Genomic DNA, 24,709 nt, shown 5'->3' with positions numbered 1-24,709 from the left:
CATCTGTTTACTGAAACCATAATTATCTGTTTCTTGAAAGCATAATCAGCTGTTTAATGAAACCATAATTATATTTTTCTTGAAACCATAATCAGCTGTTTAATGAAACCATAATCAGCTGTTTACTGAAACCATAATTATCTGTTTCTTGAAAGCATAATCAGCTGTTTAATGAAACCATAATTATATTTTTCTTGAAACCATAATCAGTTGTTTAATGAAACCATAATTATTTGTTTCTTGAAACCATAATCAGCTGTTTCTTGAAACCATAATCAGCTGTTTACTGTAACCATAATTATCTGTTTCTTGAAAGCATAATCAGCTGTTTAATGAAACCATAATTATATTTTTCTTGAAACCATAATCAGTAGTTTAATGAAACCATAATCAGCTGTTTAATGAAAGGATAATTATATTTTTCTTGAAACCATAATCAGCTGTTCACTGAAACCATAATTATCTGTTTCTTGAAAGCATAATCAGCTGTTTAATGAAACCACAATCAGCTGTTTAATGAAACCATAATTATATTTTTCTTGAAACCATAATCAGCTGTTTAATGAAACCATAATCAGCTGTTTAATGAAACCATAATTAGCTGTTTAATGAAACCATAATCGGCTGTTTTTTGAAACCATTATCAGCTTTTTCTTGAAACCATAATCAGCTGTTTACTGAAACCATAATCAGCTGTTTCATGAAACCATAGTCAGCTGTTTAATGAAACCATAATCAGCTATTTAATGAAACCATATCAGCGGTTTACTGAAACCATAGTCAGCTGTTTAATGAAACCATAATCAGCTGTTTAATGAAACTATAGTCAGCTGTTTAATGAAACCATAATCATCTGTTTCATGAAAGCATAATCGGCTGTTTAATGAAACCATAATCATCTATTTCATGAAACCATAATCAGCTGTTTAATGAAACCATAATCAGCTGTTTAATGAAACCATATCAGCTGTTTACTGAAACCATAGTCAGCTGTTTAATGAAACCATAATCAGCTGTTTAATGAAACCATAGTCAGCTGTTTAATGAAACCATAGTCAGCTATTTAATGAAACCATAATCATCTGTTTCATGAAACCATAATCAGCTGTTTCATGAAACCATAATCAGCTGTTTACTGAAACCATAGTCAGCTGTTTAATGAAACCATAATCAGCTGTTTAATGAAACCATAACCAGATGTTTCATGAAACCATAATCAGCTGTTTAATGAAACCATAATCAGCTGTTTAATGAAACCATAATCAGCTGTTCAATGAAAACCATAATCAGCTGTTAAATGAAATCATAATCAGCTGGTAAATTAAATCATAATAAGCTGTTTAATTAAACCATAATCAGCTGTTTCATGAAACCATAATCAGATATTTTATGGAACCGTATCTGCTGCCTGCATTTAAAACCTCATCAGCTGTTTCATGAACTGTATCAGCTGTTTGATAAAACCTAATTTAGTTGTTTCATGTTGCCTTCATTGAAACCTAATCAGCTATTTCATGAAAACGAATCCGCCTGTTAATGAAACGTAAAAAATCAACATCACGACAGAAATAATATGTGTAAAAGTTCCTTTTTTTCATCTCCTTACTTTGCGAAGTAGACGTAAACGCTGAGGACGAGCATCAAGACAATCGCAGTCGGGACCAAAACGGCGAGGACCACGTTGGTTCCCTCCATCTTGTAGTCCATGTTCACAGCTGTTGTCAAAACATGGATCATCAGAATTATATATTATATATTTTAGTACCATTTCAACTCACCTTCAAGCTTGTGTTGATTCACAAACTTCACAGTGGAGGCTAAAAAAAAAAGAAACAAGACGTCGTCAGAATCCAGAGACGTCATCCAATGCAGATCCAAGTACCTCGACAGTCCGGCGGCGTGCTGTTCCACTGGGACGGGTGACCCGGGACACAGTAGATGGTGGCCCCGCCACGGAGCTCGTAGCCGGCGTGGCAGGAGAAGGTCAGCGTCTCTCCGGCCTGGTAGAACGCCTTCTCGGAGCTCTGGACGCCGGTGGAGGCGGCGCCGGGATTCGTGCACGGCTCGTACTTCTCAGCTGTGGATGAGGAGAAACAATAATGATTGACCTCCTGCTTTAAAGCCCCTCGGATTTGAAAGAGTGGCTTCTGGCTCCCTCTAGTGGTAGAATAATGTAAACGCAATATCTATAATTCTCTTAATACTTTGTTTGTTTTTTTAACCTACGGCCGAAAAGCATTTCGTTGGTCACGTGGACAGAATCCTCTACTACATATTCTTGTTTTTTTTTGTTAAAAAAGGTTTTAATTATTTTTAAACCGTAAATTTCAGCGTTTTTTTTAACTCTCTTTTTAAGGTTTTGTTTAAATTAAATATAATTTAAAATATATAATTTCACAATTGGTTATTAGTGTAAAGCGAGCTTCTCCTTTACATTTTCTTGAATATATTTATATTTACCAAAAAAAGGAAACGTATTCACCTAAAGAGGTTAACCGTGAGCGCCCTCTGCTGATGAAAAATGGCACCTTTTTATTCTTTATCTTTTAGGAACTTTTCTACGATTTGATACGTTTTAAATAATAATATTAATAATCTATCTATCGTATCTATCTTATCTATCTTATCTATCTTATCTATATCATTTTTCAATTATCATTCCTGTTTTCAAAACCTCTAAATTGAAATCCTTATTTATTGAACAAAAAGTTAGATTCATTATATGTTTAATTTTTATTTTGGGTTTTTTTCAGAATAAATCCTCAAACTATGACTAAGACCAGTTAACAAATTTTACACTGGTAATAAAAACTGATAGTTTCTATGCAACACTGATACAGTAAGTGAAACTTAAAGTAAAGATAAGGTAAAGTGTTGATGTGTAATTACAGATTAGTAACCGTATAACTAACTAGACAATAAGGAAATGGAAGGAAGGAAAAAAGGGTTGGAAACCTCACTAAAAGATGGTTCTATAAATGATGCATGAAGCAGTTAAGAGTCTTATGAGGTGGTTTAGGGAATCTACTCACGGACACACTTGGGCAGCCGGTCGCTCCACTTGGGTTTTGCCGAGTCCCTGTTGTAGCAGGTGAGGAGGCTGTTGCCCGACAGGATGTAACCCTTGTTGCAGATGAATTGCACGGACGAGCCGACGCTGAAGCGGGTTCCTCCGATCACCTTGCGACTGTGATCCACGTTTCCGGGATCCTGACATGTCACGACTGACGCACAGGGTTGAAAAACATCTTAGTGTGAAACCATCTTTTGGATCACGGATGATTTTTTCATGATCGTAACACTTAAATCAAAATGTATTGTTTTTACTTTCATTTATTTCCAATTGACAATTTATTTATTCAACATTTCTACATGTATTTCTATTTATTTGTTCAAGAATAATTCCTAATTATGGAATTCCTCTTATACCTTCTTATTGCTATGATATACATTTTATTTTAACCTTAAAATGTATTTTAAAGACCTTTACTTTAAACAAACTATAATGACATTTTGCTTTTGAGATGTTTTTTTTATTTCACTGACTTTGTTTATACAGAGTATTTCATTTCTTATTGAGTCCATTTTTTTTTTTTTACTACCATGATCTTTAATCCTGTATTTGCTTTATTATTTTAACCGTAACATTCAAAATAAGAATATAACAAAATTAACTTTTGTTAAATAAACTACTTTTTATCTATGTCTAATGTCCAAAACTAATAATTCAGCTCCTTATACAACATTTTCTACATGTATTTCTGCTTTTTCTGTCTGTTTTCTGAACCTTAAAATGAATTATTGCTTTTCTTTCAACTAAATCTAATGATTGAATGAATTTCCCTCTTTATCTTTTTATTCTTATATCAAATTATGTTGTATTTAATGTTTTTCAGAGTTTTCTTTTTTCTTTTGTGTTGACCTTGTATCTCTATTTTATCTTTTCTAATCAATTATGTAAGGAGAACAACTTTCTTTCTCATAGTAAGCCTATTTTTCCATGATTTTTTCAACCTTTTTATTTCCATTATAACATTCCAAATTAAATTAAATTCATTGTATTTATTATAATATCTACAAAATTACATAGAGCACTTTATACAACATTTCTACATGTATTTCTGTTTGTTCATCCTTCATTCTTTTCCAAAAATATTTCCCATTTATTATAAGTCCTGTTATTGCTATTTATTACCATGATCTCCATGTTTTAAACCTTAATACTAACAATAATGACATTTACCCGTCATGTCTCATAGAAAGTAATTTAGATTTTTTATTATTCTAACTTCGAATGACTGCGTAATCTCACTATTTTAATCAATTATTTAAACAGGTACACTTTTTATTCCTAAAAATATATATATATATTATTTTTTTATTAGCATGACTTTTTACCAAAAATATACCTTTTTTTTTAATTTCAACTTTAAAATTCAAAGTTCAAATTTATAAATAAGGAACCATAGTCGAAAAAATAAACATGTTAAATATATATATATATATATATTCTCACCTTGTTCGCATCTCGGAACGTCGCCGCTCCAACTGAGGTCCCACTGACACATGAGGATCTCCGATCCCGTCAGTTGGTAACCCGGGTAGCACTGGTAGGTGACCACGGTGCCGTGAATGAGGTCGGGGTGGGAGGTGCTCTTCCAACCGTTGGGGATCTCGGGCAGCTCGGGGCAGGTGTCGTTCCTGGCCACCTCTGTCGGAGAGAAAGATGGAAGACTTTGAATTTCTCTTTCCCCCCCCGGATCAGATCGAAAGGTTGTCGGACTCAACAGGGTTCCATAAAGATGATAGAGGCAGCGGTTCCCTCTGCAGGGAACATTAGATTCTCCATTGTTTGTGTTGTACGCAGCTGTGGTTTTCGGGAAGGGAAACAGAGACGTGTGATGTGTGCGAAAAAAAAAAAAAAAGCAGCATGTGGTTTGGAATCAGTCTATCTGTGACTCACTAACTGCTGCACACATGAGCATTAACATGAAATCACAGGGTGGAAACAGCTGATGTTTGTGACGGCCATTGTTGTTTCTTTTTTCACGCCAAGGGAGAAGAATCCGCGGATACAGAGACAGGAACTCGGGAAGCGAATGCCTCTAATTAGTCGCCACTTTCTACAGCTTCAGATTCCGACGATAAAAAAAAAGAAAAGAATTGTACCGAAGAAATGGACCACAAAGCCGTTGTTGTAGCCGTAGATGTTGGTGGCGGGATCCGACTGGAACTGGACCGTGACGTCGGCCATGGAGGTGAAGAGTTTGAAGTGAGGTCTCTTGCCGCCGTACTGGCCGAGGATGTTGGCGGTGAGGTCGTCCCCGTCGTAGAACGTGAGCAGGTCATTTTTGCCGAGGTTGAGTCTAGAAAAAATTACACAATAAAGGAAGTTGGTTAGTTTGAACTTGTCGATGCTTAGAAGTGGTGATGTGTCGGGAAACTGAATCATGTTTCATGAAACATCTAACGAAGCTTCATGAAGCATGTGGTGTTTCAGTGGTCAGTAAGTAGTGCTTTTATTCTAAAATAATATGAGAGTAACTGTTTTAGGAAACCTCATCATGTTTCATGAAGCAGGTCAGGTTTGAGAGCTCAGTAACTGGTGTTCTTAGTTGAGGAACACTCAACTAAGTGCTATTAAACGGTTTAAAACAATTTGCAGTTTCAACTCAGAAGTTTTTTATCCAATATTATATGTTCTTACTATTACTGTATGGTGTATGTTAAATTATCCCACATGGACATGCAATGTCTAATGAAACGTTGTTATATGTTTCATGAAACCTCAATAGCATTATTTTAAATAACAAATATACATTTTTATTAATATCTTACTATTATTAAACATTGTAGATCTTAAAATACCCCCAAATGATCACTCGCCGTCTGTTTCATAAAACCCTATCATCTTTTTCATGAAACCCTATCATCTGTTTCATGAAACCTCATCATCTGTTTCATGAAACCTCATCTGTTTCATGAAACCTCATCGTCTGTTTCATAAAACCTCATCGTCTGTTTCGTGAAACCTCATCGCCTTTCGTGAAACGTAATCGTCTGTTTCATGAAACCTAATCGCCTGTTTCATGAAACCTCATCATCTGTTTCATGAAACCTCATCGTCTGTTTCGTGAAACGTAATCGTCTGTTTCATGAAACCTAATCGTCTCTTTCATGAAACCTCATCGTCTCTTTCATGAAACCTCATCGTCTGTTTAATGAAACCTCATCGTCTGTTTAATGAAACCTCATCGTCTGTTTAATGAAACCTCATCGTCTGTTTCATGAAACCTCATCAGCTGTTTCATGAAACCTGATCATCTGTTTCATGAAACCTCATCGTCTGTTGAATGAAACCTCATCAGCTGTTTAATGAAACCCTATCATCTGTTTCATGAAACCCTATCATCTGTTTCATGGAACCCTATCATCTGTTTCATGAAACCTCATCATCTGTTTCATGAAACCTAATCGTCTGTTTCATGAAACCTCATCATCTGTTTCATGAAACCCTAGCATCTGTTTCATGAAACCCTATTATCTTTTTTATGAAGCCTCATTGTCTGTTTCCTTAAAACTCATTGTCTGTTTAATGAACCCTCCTTGTATGTTTTATAAAAACTCATCTGTTTCATGAAACTGCATTAACCTATCACTACTCAGAATGGTTTATGATAATTTTACCAAAGCCCTACCATTATTAAATATTGCATCTTAATGCACTATAGAATATCACAATATAATGTAAAATCCGAACAAACAACAACCACTACAGATGAGAAATAGACCAGGACTGCCTGTAAACACATTTGATTGATTTAGTGCAAATATAAACAAACAATAAAGCTATTACGGTGGACTCCCGAGTATGCATATGTGACATATATCAGCCTGATGTTGATGGATTGAATTGAGCAGAAAGCAGCTCCACCAGTTTGACAGAATCTCATAAGAATGCATTAACCTTTTCCTTTTCAGTGATCTATGTGCCCCTGCCCTCTTTTTAAGGCATTATTAATGCTTGACATTTATTCACACACGAAGGATGGCAAGAGGGAAAATTGCAATTCCCAGGTGATCTAATAGGCTGTGTGTGTGTTAGGGCGGAGCGCTCAAAAGTTTACAGAACTCGCTGCAGGAGCCACTTTTTTTTTTGACAATCGAGTGATAACAATAGACTCCGAAATGTGGGCGGTAGCCGACGGCAGTTAGCGGCTGTGTCACTTGTCGCCTGCTGGGAATCTTCCAGCCGATATTTCCGACGTTGCATCTGAGCAGATAAAGCTTTGGTTTTTTTTCCGAAAACGCACACAAGAGATCTCACAAAATCTCTGCGTTTATTTAACAAAATCCACAGCACTGACAGTTTTGCTCATATCCCAAGTTGGATCAGAAAAAAAGCTTTTTTTTCTGTTTTTTTAAGTTTGTAACGCCAACAGTTAAGGGATTTTTCATCGCCTATGTACACGGAAAATGGATCACGCTTAGCAAAATATAGTCTCCACCCAATAAATTGTGCTTTTTTTTAGGTTTGAAGAAGGCTTCAAGCATCTTCATTAATGACTCTCATCGTGATTGATCGACGGATCATCTAACAAGCTCTGAAAACAAACTTGTTTTCCCGTCTCAACTGCTTAATATTCCATCTGTCGCTTTAAGGAGCTGTTCAATCAAAGACCAGAATTTAGCTTAGTCGGGATTATTAGCGTCTATGTAGAGTCACCGGAGTGTGACACCATGAACATGCGGGATAATGGCTTCTAATTCCGGCAATCTCGGATGTATGTTTAACCCCAACAAATGTATTTTTTTTTGTTGTTCGTTTTGATTGTTTTTCACCTTCCTCCACGATGCCTTTGATGTAAATCCGGCGGTAATTAAAAGCTGAGCGTTTCCGTCTCGCTCTCGACTCCACACTTTTATAAAAAAGCTGCTTCTAATTACGGTGTTCAGACATATGTGTGTTGTCTTAGTCGCGACCGTATCTCAATTACTGCAGCAAATAACTGATGATGAATCCAGCTCGGGGAAAAAGTACGAGGCGCACGTAAACAAATTCTACTGTCTACTTGGTGATATGTGACGCCTTTCTCCTCTGGAAAAAAAAAAAAAAAAAAAGGGATGATAGATGGCAGCTGCTGAAATGAGCGGGGTGAGCTGTTTTTTTTTTTTCTTCCCCCCGTCGCTGTTAGCAACAACATCACAGTATTGTTCTGCAATCACAAACTGTGAAACCAAGTGACAGGGAGGAGAACAGAAGCTGCCATGAAAACGGCTTGGTTAGTTTGACCTACAAATAGAAACATTTCCTACTAAAATGATGACCGTAGAACAGGGAAAATTAAGTTCCTTAAGGCGGTTTTATGTTCCCACCAATAAAGAGGACGGCCTTTAACCACTACGGTGAATCAGGAGAGTAATCAGTGGACTGGTCTTTGAGGAAGGGCTGCCCACCCCTTCCCAAGGAGCTAGGGAGGTATAACCCTTTTAGTAGGGCCTCCTAGGACAAAAGGGACCAGCCAAAAAGTGATTGCTAAAACCTTGAGTCACTTTGACCCCAACCTGGAGCCAGACCAGTTGAAGGGATTCTGGTCAGGCTCCACCAGGGGATTGGGCTTTGGATGTCGGATCCCCGGTTTGCTAGACTGACTCATGGGACATGGAACGAGAAGAAACAAGTAGGAATAGTATGACTCACCTTAAGAAACCGTTAAGACTTAAGTACATATCTACTGAAGAAGGGTTGGATTATCTGGCTTTGCTTTAGCCCCCAAATCGGAACATTTACGCTGACGTTTACGTCAGTAGGGTAGTGTCCCTTTGACCTTAGAATTGGAAGTAAGGCACAGGGGTCCAACTAGTCCAGAAAAGGGCGGAGACGGTGCAAAAACCTACACCATCTCTGCCCTTTTCTTGACCAGTTTGACATCCCTGTAAGGAGGTCCTATCTTGCATGCCAATAAGCAATTCACAGTCCCTGCTTTTTCTGCATTTTTTGGACGGTATACTTTCAAAAATATCTGCAACCCCCACATCTAAAAAGCTTTAATTAAAAACCAAGGGAAGCCTGGGACATTATGCCCGAATGGGATTCTTCGGTGCCTCAACTTCCGAGGCGGTTAGCCAGATCTGTGGCAAAGTGATAGGAATCATCAAGCCGAAGTGCTGCTGACTTTTGGAACTACTGCGTCATCAACATGTATTCATCGTGGAAAAGACTGGGATGTGGGAAGAGATCCGCCAGACTATGGAAAATGACTATCGTTCCGCCTCAAAGAGATTCTGGGCCAACGTTCTGAGGTGAGGATAGCCAGGTTGAAAACAGTGACATGGCCTCTACCAGAGAGACAGACTTAAATACTTTATTGGTGGGCAAGACAATCACTGGGGTCTTTGGTAGCTCCTCCTTCCCTTCTCCAATTATGAGTCCAGGTTCTGGACTTACCCCTGACAGGCTGTCACTTCAGACTCACATTTGAAGTGCTCGACACCCTTTCCTGCCTCGTGTCACATGTTTTGTCTCGACAGGATTGTGGAAGGGGGGGGGGGGATTTCTCGGCTGTTGCCGCGACTGATAAAAAATGCTGCAGTAGACATTGCTTCGGAGTTTCACAAGCGCTCCCGTCCCTTCATCTGTCTGCTCCGTGTGCAGTCAAGAAACTCCGGTGGCAACATCGAGAGTCGAGACTGTCACCGCAGAAATGGGGAGTCACTGGAGGAAACCCGGCTGTTGTCGCTGTCAGATGGTGATTCAGAATGACTTCCACACGGCACCTCTGTTTACTCTTGTAAATAAAGCTTGCAAAAAAAATACTGTTTTTATGAAATAAACATGCCAAAATGTAACTTCCCTGTTTGAACAACGAGACCATGGCCTGTCCTCGCCTCAACTCTTTCTCTTAGAATATTGTATTCTGTATGTATGTGCTAAAAACATTTGAATTATTTGAACATTTTTCAGTCAGACTTGTCGCTTTACAGAGTTCTTTATGACTGAGTAGAAAAAAAAAAGGAAAAGAAGGAATCGTTTGACAGCTCTGTTACATCTTCAAAGAAGTTTGACGGAACCGGACCTGCCAAGTTTTTAAAAGAATCCAGCACAACCGGAGAAAGTGAACAAAATCGAAATTGGTTCCGCTGTCATACACCCAGAAGTTGCTTATCGCTTCATCTCCGTTCCTGACGAGAACCTTGTTCTGCTTGAGAGCGAAAAACATTACTGTTTGTACAATTAAAAACATGGGCAGTGTGATGTAATGCTCACTTTTCCCAGGGGAGGGCGCTGGAAACCCTCTTAGCATTTTAAAAATACAAAAAGTTTAATGTTTACACTTTGACAGTAACTGTCTGGTTTACAGTATATGTTAAGACAGTGCACGTACTTGCCTAGTGCGCAAATTTCGGCATGTAGTACTGTCTCAAATCAAAGGCTGTGTCCTAGATTTCGCACTTCTCCAAGTGCACTGGTTTACAGTACATGTTAGGACAGCGGACGTATTTGCCCAGTGCCCAGATTTCGGCATGTAGTACTGTCTTAAATCAGACACTGCCACTACACACAAATGACTCGACAGCTTCAGTCGCCGAAACATGGCAGCGATTTCGGCGATTGAAACAACGTGTTTTCTCAAGACATTTACGTCGGCAGCTGCTCCGAAGACGCTTCGTCAAGAACGTAGCTTCTGTTTAGCATCATCCACGTCACCAAGATGGCGGCCGTTAAGGGTGGAAAGTGTCCATCGATCCACATGGTTTTTTTTGAGGCCTGATCAATCCATCACAACTAAAAATTCAATGAAACCCGGAATCATTTGAAATTTTGAGAACCAACTTGTAAACCTTTGAGTTCAAGTAGTAAAGAGACTGTATCACGATACAGTGTCTTTCATGATGTCAGGTTTCATTGAATTAGTAATCAGAGAGTACCATCCATTATAAATGAATATAAACGATGGACTAGAGACTGAAGTTCTCTTGTCTCACCGAAACCCTCCCGACCCTCAATCCACCTGTGCTGTGTCTCAAAATCGCATACTTCTCTTAGTATACTAGAAGTTAGTATGCATCAGGATAGTGTACATACTAACTAGTACGCAAATTCTCCACAGATGATATGTTTCAAATCAAACACTGACGCTACGCACTAACAGGAAATGACGCGACAGCTTCTTCTTCTACTACTATTTAACGATGGTTGCAACCAGCTGGTTGAACACTATCACCACCTGCTGGCAGCATGTTTTGCAAGTTTGGAAAATTAATAAAGAAAAAATATGAGAATCAAAATATTCGCGAGATATTTAAGCTAGTATCAGCAGCGAAGACGTGTCATCCTTCTACTGCTGCTGAAAATACATCTGTAAGTATATAAATATATAAATATACATATATATATATGATGTAACTTCCGTTTATAACGTCACTAAGATGGCGGCCGTTTAGGGTAGATAGTGTCCATCGAACCATACTCAGTTTTAGTACTCCAATTTAGTGTGCATGGCGCACTAAATTTCGCATACTAAGAATTGAGACACACTTACGCACTAAAAATACTAGCTTTGAGTACGCAAGTATGCGATTTGAGATACAGCACTGTGCTGTGTCTCAAATCACATACTTCTCTTAGTATACTAGAAGTTATTATGCATCAGGATAGTGTAAGTACTAACTAGTACGCAAATTCTCCACAGATAGTATGTCTCAAATCAAACACTGGAATTGAGGTGACATCTTCTTCTACTACTATTTAAGGATGAGTTCAACCAGCTGTAGGAACACTATCGACACCTGCTGGCAGCATGTTTGCAAGTTTGGAAAAAGAAATAAAGAAAAAATATGAGAATCGAAATATTTGCGAGATTTTTAAGCTGGTATCAGCAGCGAAGATGTGTCATCCTTCTACTGCTGCTCAAAATGCACCTAAAAAAATACATATAAGTATATATATATATGCGAAACTTCCGTATAAAACGTCATTAAGATGGCAGCTGTTTAGGGTGGTTAGTGTCCATCGAACCATACTCAGTTTTGTGGGCGTTTTAGTACGCCAATTTAGTGTGCATGGCGCACTACATTTCACATACTAAGAATTGAGACGCACTTACGCACTAAAAATACTAACTCTGAGTACGCAAGTATGCGATTTGAGACACAGCACCGGTCTCGTCCTCCTTGTAACCAGAGAAAAAAATCTCTTCCTGAAGCAGACGTCGCTCCTCCATGCGTGACCCGCGGGCTGAGGTAATTGTCCTCCTCCCTCCTCATGTTGTCAGGTGTGTTTCCTGGTGTTCCACAGGTGCCACTATCAGCTGGAAGCCCTCGTGGAGTCGTGCTCTATGCTAATAAGCCTCCTGTTTGGTCCTCAATTAATTAATCAGCGCTCGCTCTTCACGCCGCTCTTCGCCATAATTGCCAACACGGCGTGCACGCCGATGACTGATAACAAAAGAAAACGTTCTAATTAAGGTGGGAAAAGTGCGCCCGGGCTTTTGTAACGAAGCGACCCTGGTAAGGCGTGCGTGACCAGGATGAACACGCCGACAACTGGCTGGTGTTGCTGAGTGTAATGGTGGGAGTCTGATGACGTCACAAGATGGTGACATGAAGAGCAAAGATAAAAGGTTTTTAGTTAAAGGGGAAAGAGGGTCGGAAAGTCACATGATTATTGATAAATATTAATTCTTTCCTTTTTTATATTGGATTCTATTCACTTGAAAAATGGTTTGATAACAGACATACATTGTTTGAATACAGTAGAAAATTGTTTATTACAGTTATAAATATTTTAATTAGTGTTCATAATTGTTTGATAACAGTTTTAAATTGTTTGATTTTAGTTGAAAATCGTTTGATTACAGTTATAAATAGTTTGATTACAGTTGAAAATAGTTAAAGTTTAGTTGAAAATTGTTTGATTACAGTTATAAATTGTTTGATAACAGCTGAAAATTGTTTGAATTCAGTTATAAATAGTTGGACTAGAGTTTAAAATGGTTTGATTTTAGTTGAAAATTGTTTGAATTCAGTTATAAATTGTTTGATTACAGTTATAAATAGTTACATTTTAGTTGAAAATTGTTTGAATTCAGTTTTAAATAGTTGGACTAAAGTTGAAAATGGTTTGATTTTTAGTTGAAAATTGTTTGAATTAGGTAAAAAAAATGTTTGAATACATTTGAAAATTATATATATATATTTATACGGTACGAATGTATATATTTAAAAGATAGGCTATAAAACGATGTAGAGGACAACATAAGATTAAAACACATAGAAATGAAAAAATAATCTAAAAATACATCAAAAATAATTAGATGTTTAGGTTTCAACATGTGGATTATTTTTCTGAAGAATAATTGAGATCATTCTAATGATTGACAGGTGAAGTAAAGCAGAACATTTACATTATAAGTATTTTATATAGTCTCTCTTGCGTTGATTTCTGGCCGGAAAATGTTTTATTTTGAAAAAAGCCCGGAAGTCTGGTTAGCATTTGACTCATAGCAAGTCAAGACGTTTGTTTCAGTCAAGTTTAAACATGGAATTAACCTAAAAAACTAGCGATATTTAACACATACCAGGACTATATTGTTGCAGGGCTCCTTGTGAGTCAACTTTGTGGTGAGTTTATTTTTATTTTTCCAAGCGTTTAAAAGTCATTCTTTAAGCGGTTGTTTTATTTTTTGCTGTTCTTATGCGAAGGTATCTCCGTGGAAATTATGAAAACATTAAATAATAAAATGAATTTGCAATTTGTCGTGGATTTGGGATTTATAAAAAAAAATCGATGATTTTATTAGTTATTTACATTTTTTTTTTCTCCATAGATTTGCTCCGTCCATCTCTACCCACACGTCCACATTCAGAGCTTTGATATGAGAGGTAAGTGCCCAGTATTTAAAAAAATGTTAATTTATTTCGAAAGAAAGCTTTTATATAGTTTATTTAAATTGTTATAAAGTTTTATAAGTGGTTATTTGGTACCATGATGGCACCGGTTTTGAACAAATTGCAAAACATGTCTGTTTTGGTATCATATTGAGCCACAACTAAACGTATCTCGCAAAATTAACCCTTACTTGGCAAATAAATTAATAATAATTCAAATAAATTAATAATTCAATAAATTGAATTGTATTTTACATAACTTTAACTTAACTTTAATATTCTTTTATTTTATATTCTTTGTCGTTGTTTTGTTTAATCTTTTCATAAAAGGAATATGCTGTTTTTATTTTCACTTCTTTTTAATGGACAATAAATACTACTAATATAATACTAATACTAATAATAATAATATTTAGAGACTAGTAATGAATAACAGAAATAAATACCCTAATAAATCTTGGGTTTGAGTCTTAGTCCCAGGGGGAAGTCTAGTTTGAGACCTCAGTGTTAAACAAAAGGTACATCTTTAATTTAAGTGACTTTTTGCAACAGAAAGAAACACATTAGATCTATATTTTGTATGGGTTTTAGAAAACACTGATATGGCGACATATCGCAATATTCTTTTCCACGATAATGTATAGATTTTCCACAGCACTGAAAAAAACAATTGCTATCGTTTATTTTTATTTTTCATGAGTTCATAATGTCTGTATAAAATAAAAAAAATATGGATTTTTTTTACAATTAAGGACTGGGGACGAGAGGATACAATAGACTCAAGCAGCTTTTAAAACTGATGTTTGGACATATTTTGGTTTCAAAACCAATGAAAGCAGTTACGACTTTGTCAAGAGTCATGTGGTCTGTAAATCCTGCAACACCAGAGTGAAGTACTCGACAATATTACAAATTCATCCTTGTTCCGTCAGTATCATATCAGCAGATTCTTACTAATACACAACCCTAATATTTAGTGTAATTTCTCCACTGCCTCTGGCTCGTCTTTAACCCTCCCTGAACTGTCTGTACTGTGAACGCCTCAGGATTATATTCGAAAATAGAATTAGATTTAATTCGTCCGGACCATCATTAAGGTCAACACAGCAAGACAATAACAAATGGGATATGAACATTTAGAGGGACTGAGAATGTACTACAGTTATAGGTTAAGTAAACAAACTCTTGTGGCTGTTTTTTGGGGTTTTTTTTTTCTTTAGTTTTTTTTTATTGGACATCTGCGTGCAAATGTGTTGTCTTACAGTTGGGCTGCGCTGAGTGGCTCTGGGTAGTTCACTGCCAGAGCAGATTCATTTCAAAGCCAACTCCGAGACGTGGCTGGGGAAGTGGGAGTACGGAGGCTTACTGGCTAATCTGGTCAGAGAGCGAGCTGGAAGCTACACGGAATATTTAATGCATTGGATGACAAAAAAAAAAAAAAAAAAAATCTAATTAGTCACTCCAACGACACAAACACACTCCCATGTGAGAGGAAGAAATGTGTCGGTACGACTCCCTCCCTCCATCCCTCCATCCCTCCATCCCTCCATCCCTCCATCCCTCCATCCCTCCATCCCTCCATCCCGCCATCCCTCCATCCCTCCCTCCAAACCTTCTGACCTCCTTGAGTGAAATCCACACCTGGTCGCCGCATCTTACTTACACTTGGATATCGAGCATGATCCTCTTGTCCTCTTCCACATGGATGCCCCAGATGCAGTCCTGGCCCTTGTCGTAGGCCTCGGGCCAATTAGGAGACAGCACCACGCCAGCTGAGTCCGTGATCTCGCCGCTGCACACGGCTGCGACACGCCAGAGAAGAAAAAAACAAGTCGTGAACCGGGCGTTTAGACTCTAGGTCTGGAACAGAAGTAAAAAAAACCTGAGCATAGAAACCACACTAGGGGTGGCAAGGTTTACAATTTATAATTTTTTTTACTGTAACCGGTTAGATGTAGTTGCACTTTATAACCACTAGAGGGTTCTGTCTCCATTCAAAATCCCAGCACAGACATTCTAGTAGTTATCAGACAAAAAAACGTAGACTCATTTTAAATGCATTATAAAATAATAACATAACTTATAAATCACATTACGTTTTTTTGGGAATCTACATAAATCCTTTAAGTTTCTCAAAAGTAAATAGTGCTCTGTGAGACTCCTTATTATTACTCAGTAGTATTCTGTAGTATTACACCGCAAGTCTCTGTAGTATTACTCCGCAATACTTTTTATTATAACTCTGTGAGACTCCTTATTTCTCCGCAAGAGTTCCTAGTTTTCCTCCGCAAGAGTCCGTAATATTTATCCGCAACAGTCCGTAGTACTGCTCCGCAAGAGTCCGTAGTATTGCTCCGCAAGAGTCCGTAGTATTGCTCCGCAAGAGTCCGTAGTATTGCTCCCCAAGAGTCCGTAGTATTGCTCTGCAAGAGTCCGTATTATTTATCCGCAACAGTCTGTAGTACTGCTCTGCAAGAGTCCGTAGAATTTCGCTTGACTAGAGTCTGTAGTACTGCTCCGCAAGAGTCCTTAGTACTGCTCCTCAAGAGTCCGTAGTACTGCTCCTCAAGAGTCTGTAGTATTGCTCCGCAAGAGTCCGTAGTATTGCTCCGCAAGAGTCCGTAGTATTGCTCCCCGCAAGAGTCCTGAGTATTGCTCCGCAAGAGTCCGTACTATTGCTCCGCAAGAGTCCGTAGCATTGCTCCGCAAGAGTCCATAGTATTACCCCGCAAGAGTTTGTAGTGTTACCCCGCAAGAGTCCGTAGTACTGCTCCGCAATAGTCCGTAGTACTGCTCCGCAATAGTCCGTAGTATTGCTCCGCAAGAGTCCGTAGTACTGCTCCCCAAGAGTCCGTAGTACTGCTCCGCAAGAGTCCGTAGTACTGCTCCGCCAGATACTGTAGTATTGCCCGGCGAGAGTCCGTAGTATTGCTTTGTGAGAGTCTGTAGTATTGCTCCGCGAGAGTCTGTAGTATTGATCCGCGAGACTCCGTAGTATTTTATCCGCGAGAGTCCGTAGTATTTATCCGCAAGAGTCCGTAGTATTTATCCGCAAGAGTCTGTAGTATTGCTCCATAAGAGTATGTAGTATTGTTCTGCAAGAGTCCGTAGTACTGCTCCAGAAGAGGCCATAGTATTACTCCTCGAGGCTCAGTAGTATTACTCTGCGAGGCTCCGTAGTATTACTCCGCAAGGCTCAGTAGTATTACTCTGCGAGGCTTCGTAGTATTACTCCTGCTTATTATACTCAGCAAGACCAGGCAAGCCCCCCCAAACCCGACGCTTGCGTGATCCCTCAAACTCCTTTACGGCATCAGGTTGGAGACGGCTATTACATTAATTTCCATAATTGCTCAAGTACATGATCTAAATGTTTTTCTTTATTCGAAAAATTACCCAATAAGAGTCACAATCTCATTGTGTCGACCACACTTTTTCCCGAAATTGTAGTTACACCGTTTTACCACTAGGGAGAAGAAGAAAGAAACTGATTGAAAAGATGATTTGAGCAACTTTGTTTTCTTACATTTTTCGTTTGGTTCCACTGTCGGGAACTAAAGGTCAGTTTTTCTGGACAAATATATTGATAAGAAGGAAAATGGATTTTAAGATTGAATCTTAGAGCTGATATCATGTCCAACGTTATCTTGATGGTAGTAAATACTCAACTAGCTATAAAAATTGTATTTTTGAATGAAATCCATGTCTTTTTCTCCCTCCCTGTGAGATAAGTATCAAGATAGTTATTTAGAAAATCATAGTCGAACAGTTGACTAATAATTCTGGTGAAATAGCTCAAAATTGATGCAAAACGATATTCTCTGGAGAGAAAATGTGTTCAAAGGTAGTGTCTACTTGTAAGGAATAGGAAGCACTTAAGCATCACATCCTACGTGTTTTACTGCGTACAACAGATGAATCAAGGGCGTAAATACAAATACACGGCAAAGCCGAGAAGCCGATTCTCTGTCGCTCTCTGTTGCCGAACACATCGTTCTGATTGATGAAAAAAGTGCTCCAGGGGTCGTAAAAGTCACGCCGCATTACCAAAATGGACTTTCCACGCCATGTTTTTTACATGGTGCGACGAAAAATCATAATAACACACAACAATGAGCGTTCAGGCACCTTGGGAAGACACCTTGTAAAAGTGCAAACTAAACCAAGTGACCGTGACCCGTTACAGAAGAGAGAGAGATGACATTTTCTCATTTCTGGTTTTTACAATAGCGCTATTTCGGAGGTCACGGTGGAAGAGCGAGGGATGGAAGTACTTTTTAAGTACGGCTAAAGCAACCACCAAAGCCACCACTAATGCTACCGCTACTGCTAAAGCCACAGCTTATGCTACCACCACTGCTTAAGCCACCTCTAAAGCTACCGCTAATGCTACCGCTACTGCTAAAGCTTCTGCTTAAGCCACCGTTAAAGTTACCGGTAATGCTAACGCTACTGCTAAAGCTACCACTAATGCTACCGTTGCTGCTAAAGCTACCGCTAAGGCTACCGCTAAGGCTACCGCTAAAGCCACCGCTAAAGCTACCGCTAATGCTACCGCTACTGCTAAAGCCACCGCTAATGCTACCACTACTGCTAAAGCCACCGCTAAAGCTACCGCTAATGCTACCACTACTGCTAAAGCTACCACTAAAGCCACCACTAAAGCTACCACTAATGCTACCACTCCTGCTAAAGCCACTGCTAATGCTACCGCTAATGCTTTAATTCTCTGTCGGTCTCTGTTGCCGAACACATCGTTCTGATTGATGAAAAAAGTGACATTTTCTCATTTCTGGTTTTTACAATAGCGCTATTTCGGAGGTCACGGTGGAAGAGCGAGGGATGGAAGTACTTTTTAAGTACGGCTAAAGCTACCACCAAAGCCACCACTAATGCTACCGCTACTGCCAAAGCCACCGCTAATGCTACCACCACTGCTAAAGCCACCTCTAAAGCTACCGCTAATGCTACCGCTACTGCTAAAGCTTCTGCTTAAGCCACCGTTAAAGTTACCGGTAATGCTAACGCTACTGCTAAAGCTACCACTAATGCTACCGTTGCTGCTAAAGCTATCGCTAAAGCCACCGCTAAGGCTACCGCTAAAGCCACCGCTAAGGCTACCGCTAAAGCCACCGCTAAAGCTACCACTAATGCTACCGCTACTGCTAAAGCCACCGCTAATGCTACCACTACTGCTAAAGCCACCGCTAAAGCTACCGCTAATGCTACCACTACTGCTAAAGCTACCACTAAAGCCACCACTAAAGCTACCACTAATGCTACCACTCCTGCTAAAGCCACTGCTAATGCTACCGCTAATGCTTTAATTCTTAATTCGGTCTCTGTTGCCGAACACATCGTTCTGATGTAAAAAGTGAAAAAGTGCTCCAGGGGTCGTAAAAGTCACGCCGCATTACCAAAATGGACTTTCCACGCCATGTTTTTTACATGGTGCGACAGAAAAATCATAATAACACACAACAATGAGCGTTCAGGCACCTTGGGAAGACACCTTGTAAAAGTGCAAACTAAACCAAGTGACCGTGACCCGTTGCAGAAGAGAGAGAGATGACATTTTCTCATTTCTGTTTTTTTACAATAGCGCTATTTCGTTTTTTTATTGTGCGGCCAAATTACCATGCAGCAAAAGAAAGACTCGCGGTGAGGTCACGGTGGAAGAGCGAGGGATGGAAGTGCTGTGGGGGGTTCGGTAGGGGGGTGAAGCACTTTTTAAGTACGGCTGACGTCGGGCGTCAGTGTTAACTTCCCCTATTGTCTGCGACTAATCTCGAATATGTCCTTCAAGCCCAGACGTTTCAAAGACTTTTATTTCTCTAAGAGCCGCCGTATCAAAGATCAGCTGGAAGCAGCTTATGAAGATATATTTGACTGCCAGACGTCTTTATATTTAAAAACCCGCGACAGGAACAAAAATCAAAGCCTGGGGTCAGTGAGACTGTCGTGTTTTTTGAAAACTTCCCCGTCGGAGGTACATTTAAAAAAAAAGAGATTTAGATCCTTTGACAGAGACCTTTTTTTTTTACTTATCCTCGCAACATTTCTGAGTCGCACAGAGATAAATAACAGCAGATTATGTCGGAGCATAAGAGCAGAACAAATTAAAAACCTTATCAAACAATCATGAGCGAGGAGAAGAGCTCAAGTGCATTAAGTCGCACTCGGAGATCTTTCACTCGTCAGTTATGAAGACCTTGCCGTTCTATCGCCGCGCGTTGCTATGGTTTTACTTGATGTTTTTGTGTCGTCGCATATTTCATCAGCTATCCTCTGTTTTTTTCACTTCTGTTTTTGTCTTAATTTGACGAAAATAGTTCATCTTTTGTGACCCGTGTCTAGAGTAGGCGCCACTGCCCGAGGTGGTTTGAGGGCAAAAGGACGTGGCCGTCTTTTCTATTTACATTTCTTCAGGATATTTTAGCTTCTAAGAAGACGAGATGGCGTGTTGATATTCAGTACTAGTATTTTGGTAAAATATACTTTCAACATGTATTTAAAAAGTAAATGAATGCGGGTGATTCGAAGCGCTCACGCATACATGATTTCTCATTGCAACTTTGACCCGAATTTATACTGTCAGAACACATGTCGGATACTGTCCGATTGACACATTGAGCCCCCGAAATAATATTAACAAAACGTAACTAAAGTGTTAAAACTATGGTACCAAGTTCAAAGTTCAAGTTATATCAAAAACATTGTTGTCACATTTTGCTTTCATTCTTTAAGGTACATCGGTAGCATCGCTATTGATTCAAATTTATACAAAACGCATCCTTTCCCATAGGAATACAATTTGTATTTTCAGACAGTTTAAAGACATTATTTTACATTTTCAGAGATTTTTGGCCATTATTACAAATTGTCGTAGTGAAATTAGGTAAAATGTTCATGTTTTTTGGAGACTTCAGCAGACATTTTTAACATTTATTTGTGTTCACATGGTCCGCCAGTTATTAAACTTTAGTTTTAAGTCATTTTTTTCCCATTTTCGGAGACATTGATTTTTGGCCATTATTACAACTTTTGGTAACGAAAATAGTTTGAATTTTCCGCTATATTTTTTAAGACTTCAGAAAACAAAACTTCCATCATTTGGGCAAAATTTATTTGCATTCACATGGTCCACCAGATATTAAACTATGGTTTTAAGACATTATTTCACATTTTTAGAGACATTGATTTTTGGCCATTATTACAAGTATCGATAACAAAAGTTGGTCGAATTTTCCGTTTTTTGGAGACTTCAGTAAACAACATTTTCAACATTTAAGCAACGTTTATTTGCGTTCACATGGTCCGGCAGATATTATACTATGTTTTTAAGAAATGTTTCCCATTTTCAGAGACGTTTATTTTTGGCCACTATTACAACCTTTGGTAATGAAAATTGGTAAAATTGGTTGTTTCTTGCTCTTTGTTGAATTGCTGGGATCTATTTTTCCTTAATCAACTGTAGTCTTATTTCAACTGTATAGTGTCTTGAGATAACTTTGTTATGATAAGACACTTTAAATAAAATTGAATTGAATTGAATTGAATTAAAAATGTTCCCGTTTTTGTTCATCAACAGCTATCAAGCTTCTTTACCACTGATTTTAACTTCGTTTGTTAGCCATTGAAAACTGTTTGCGCTAGATACAGTGTCCCATCTTTGACAGGCCACTAGATGGCGCTCTAAATTTGAAAACAATGCCATCATTTCAGTGAATTAGTAGATTAGAGCCAAAGATTATAAAGCGGAGAGTGCCATCTAGTGGTCTTTAAAAAATAAAGCCCCTGTATCGTTCCAAGAAACTGCAGGAATGTAAAAACTGGTATAAAAATGAACAAAAAAATAAAAACAAACGTGTTACATTGTGTCAATCGACGGGTAGGAAGTCCTGCGACTCACCCCTGCAGGCCGGCTCGGTCTCGTTCCACTGTGGATTTTCCGCGTCCGCACATTCAATCACCACGGAGCCTTGCTCCAGAGTGTAACCGGGGTCACAGGAGAACTCCACCACCGCCCCCACGCCATAGCTGGAATCGCTGCTGCTGAAATTGCCGTACTTCACGAACGGCTCGTAGCACTTCCCGGCGGCGAAAGCTGATGAGGCAAAAATTTCAGGACATCAACATCCAAGGACGACGTGTTGTCGCGTTTGGTCATTTCTTTTTTTTTTTTACGATGAAACCTGCCTTCGTATCTGATGGCGGCGCCGGTGGAGGTCAGCGTCCCGTCGGTGGTGAGCTCCACGAAGAGATGGCGCCCGGTGCTGAGCACGCCTTCGTTAGGCAGGTACTCCACCTCGTAGGAGTCGTACACCGGCGGCGAATCTATGTTGTTGCCGTTTTTAATCAGAAGCCTGAAAATAAAAAAAAACACAAGACGCCATGAAGGGCGATTGAAAGACGGGGACGCCGCGGATGCATAAATATGAGCTGCTCGCTCTTCCGATGGCGGCTGTAATAACTTTGGAAAAAAAAAGCTTCGCCGCCTCTCGGTAATGAGGTGAATGGTCGTGGGCAACGGGAACCACATGGATCAGTAGTTACCGGAGGAAAAAAGAAAAATGGAATGCAATTTTCTGTTTTTCCTTGCCTCTCTCTCGCTCGCCTTTGAAGCGCTTTTTAATTCTTTCGCTTGATAGCGCGCTGTTAGAGCTTTAAATGATGAAAGGATCCTTTTTGAATTTGTCGCCACCCCTCAAGTCCGACTGAAGGGGAAACTTCAGAGTGTGTAGATTGAGGAAAAACACCGTTCGACAGATGGGGAGTGTGAAGATTTGGACTGGGGAGGTTGGCGACTGGATTGCTTCGCCGAGTAAACAAATATCGGGAAGCTGACTTTTTTTTATCAGACGCCACAGTCAAGAGTAATTTTAAACGTATTTATTTACTTCTTCTTGCTCATAGAGCACCACAAGTTGACGACATTGCTATCGACGATATCGCTACAGGTAATGCTACCGCTAAAGCCACAGCTAATGCTACCACTACTGCTAAAGCTACCCCTAATGCTAAAGCTACCGCTAAACCCTCTGCTAAAGCTACCGCTACTGCTAAAGCAACCGCTAAAGCTACTGCTAATGCTAATGCTAAAGCTACCGCTATAATCACTACTAAAGCTATCACTAATGCTACCGCTACTGCTAAAGCTACCACTAAAGCCACCGCTAATGCTACCGCTGCTACTAAAGCTACCGCTAAAGCCACCGCTAAAGCTACCGCTAATGCTACCGCTACTGCTAAAGCTACCACTAATGCTAAAGCTACCACTAATGCTACCACTACTGCTAAACCCACTGCTAAAGCAACCGCTAATGCTACTGCTAAAGCCAACACTAAAGCTACCGCTAATGCTATCGCTACTGCTAAAGCTACTTCTAATGCTAGCACCAATCCTACCAATAATGCTGCTGCTTATGATTCCGAATAAATTTGAGATCAAACATGTATAAAACATGTAGCTATTTGTAAGAAATATGAACGTAAAACAACAAAAAATAATAATGTAACAAAATACTGAAGAAGCAATTTGGTTTAGTTTGTAGTACAATGCCAAATTTTCTCTACACAAATGATGCTAATGTTAACAACGGCAACAATGTTCCTAAGAAAGTAGTTTCGTAAGTAGTTTCTTACTGGTTTGAATGACTATATAATGAATAATTGATGACTAATAATTAAAAAAAAAAAAAAGGTACATCGATGTATCTTTTAATAAAGGTTGACCAAAACAGTAATTTCATTTATTTCAAAAATGAGACAAAAACTTTCTCCGCAAATGTATTAACTGCCCAATGTGTTGCTTTCAATAGTTTCCCTTTTCTGCCTTTCCTGAACAGAGATGCACACATCAAGTGCTACCGCTAATGCTACCTAATCGTGAATTAATTCATATTATTTTTTTAAATGTATAAATTAAGTAGTTATTTGTAATAAAAATAAAACAATACATGTTTTAAAAACAGCAATGGTTTTTCAAAAAGTAGTAGGAAATAATTCTACATAAATATCCATATGAATACACAACCCTAATGCTAACGAGAGCGATAACTTTGTTGCTAAGAAAGGAGTAGATTTATAAGTAGTAATGTGATGAACAATTAGTGTCGAATAATATTATTTATAGTATTAAAATCAATTTAAAAGGGACATTTAAAAATGTAACTGCATTTTATTGGATTTTTAATACTTCATTTAAACAAAATGTTGACTTAATAAAAAAAAAAATTGACAAATAATAATAGTGTTTGTAAATGACGTGACACACACCGTGTCATACACTGCAAGTGTGTGTGTGTGTGTGTGTGCGTCTGTCACCTGTCGTCGTCCTCGGCCAGAGCCACTTTCTCAAAGTGAACATGCAGCCGTTGATCTTCAGGAGCCTCCAGGACCCAGTGGCAGGTGAGATTGTTGCTGTAGTTCCCGGGGAATCCAGGAGAGACAATCCGACCGTAGGTGGCGTTCTTTATCATCCCACCGCAGGAAACTAGATGAAGTGCGAGGAGCAGAGCAGACGAGAGATGTCGTGACACACCTGGCTAAGGTGGGCTTTTTTTTTTTGCACTGAAGTCCCCCGACTTGGGCGCAGATTGCATCGATATCCCGTGGACTGTGGCGGGCGAACACTGGACGGCTCAGCTCGGGGTTCAGGGGCGCGTGACTGTGTGTGATGGAGTTGTAAAGAAAGGACGGCCGACAACATTATCAGGGCGCAGCAGCTGCAGCTCGGATAGACGACCACGAGTGGCAGATGAGTCTCGAGCGGGCGGCAGAAGGACGGTCACGGGGACTGCTTCTAATTTAGCTCCGA

General features: G+C 39.1%; 1 protein-coding gene across 2 annotated transcripts in view; it reads right to left on the bottom strand.

Moving 5' to 3' along the window:
* LOC148066052 (seizure protein 6 homolog) overlaps positions 1-24,709 on the bottom strand; it is a 156,709-nt gene that overhangs the window by 3,610 nt on the left and 128,390 nt on the right. For both annotated transcript variants that reach the window (XM_087806743.1, XM_087806741.1), the window contains exons 6-15: positions 24,217-24,385; positions 22,090-22,256; positions 21,803-21,997; positions 15,554-15,692; positions 5,170-5,366; positions 4,517-4,711; positions 3,033-3,224; positions 1,883-2,077; positions 1,779-1,817; positions 1,607-1,715 (exon numbers count right to left, since the gene is read on the bottom strand). In XM_087806743.1, coding sequence (XP_087662869.1) covers positions 1,607-1,715; positions 1,779-1,817; positions 1,883-2,077; positions 3,033-3,224; positions 4,517-4,711; positions 5,170-5,366; positions 15,554-15,692; positions 21,803-21,997; positions 22,090-22,256; positions 24,217-24,385 — 1,597 coding nt within the window. The remainder of the gene's footprint in view (positions 1-1,606; positions 1,716-1,778; positions 1,818-1,882; positions 2,078-3,032; positions 3,225-4,516; positions 4,712-5,169; positions 5,367-15,553; positions 15,693-21,802; positions 21,998-22,089; positions 22,257-24,216; positions 24,386-24,709) is intronic.

This window comes from Callionymus lyra, chromosome 14 (assembly GCF_982586985.1).
Source record: "Callionymus lyra chromosome 14, fCalLyr1.hap1.1, whole genome shotgun sequence".
NCBI classification, from domain to species: domain Eukaryota; kingdom Metazoa; phylum Chordata; class Actinopteri; order Syngnathiformes; family Callionymidae; genus Callionymus; species Callionymus lyra.
Note: the sequence above shows the minus strand (reverse complement) of the source record. Positions and strands in the feature narration are given on the sequence as shown.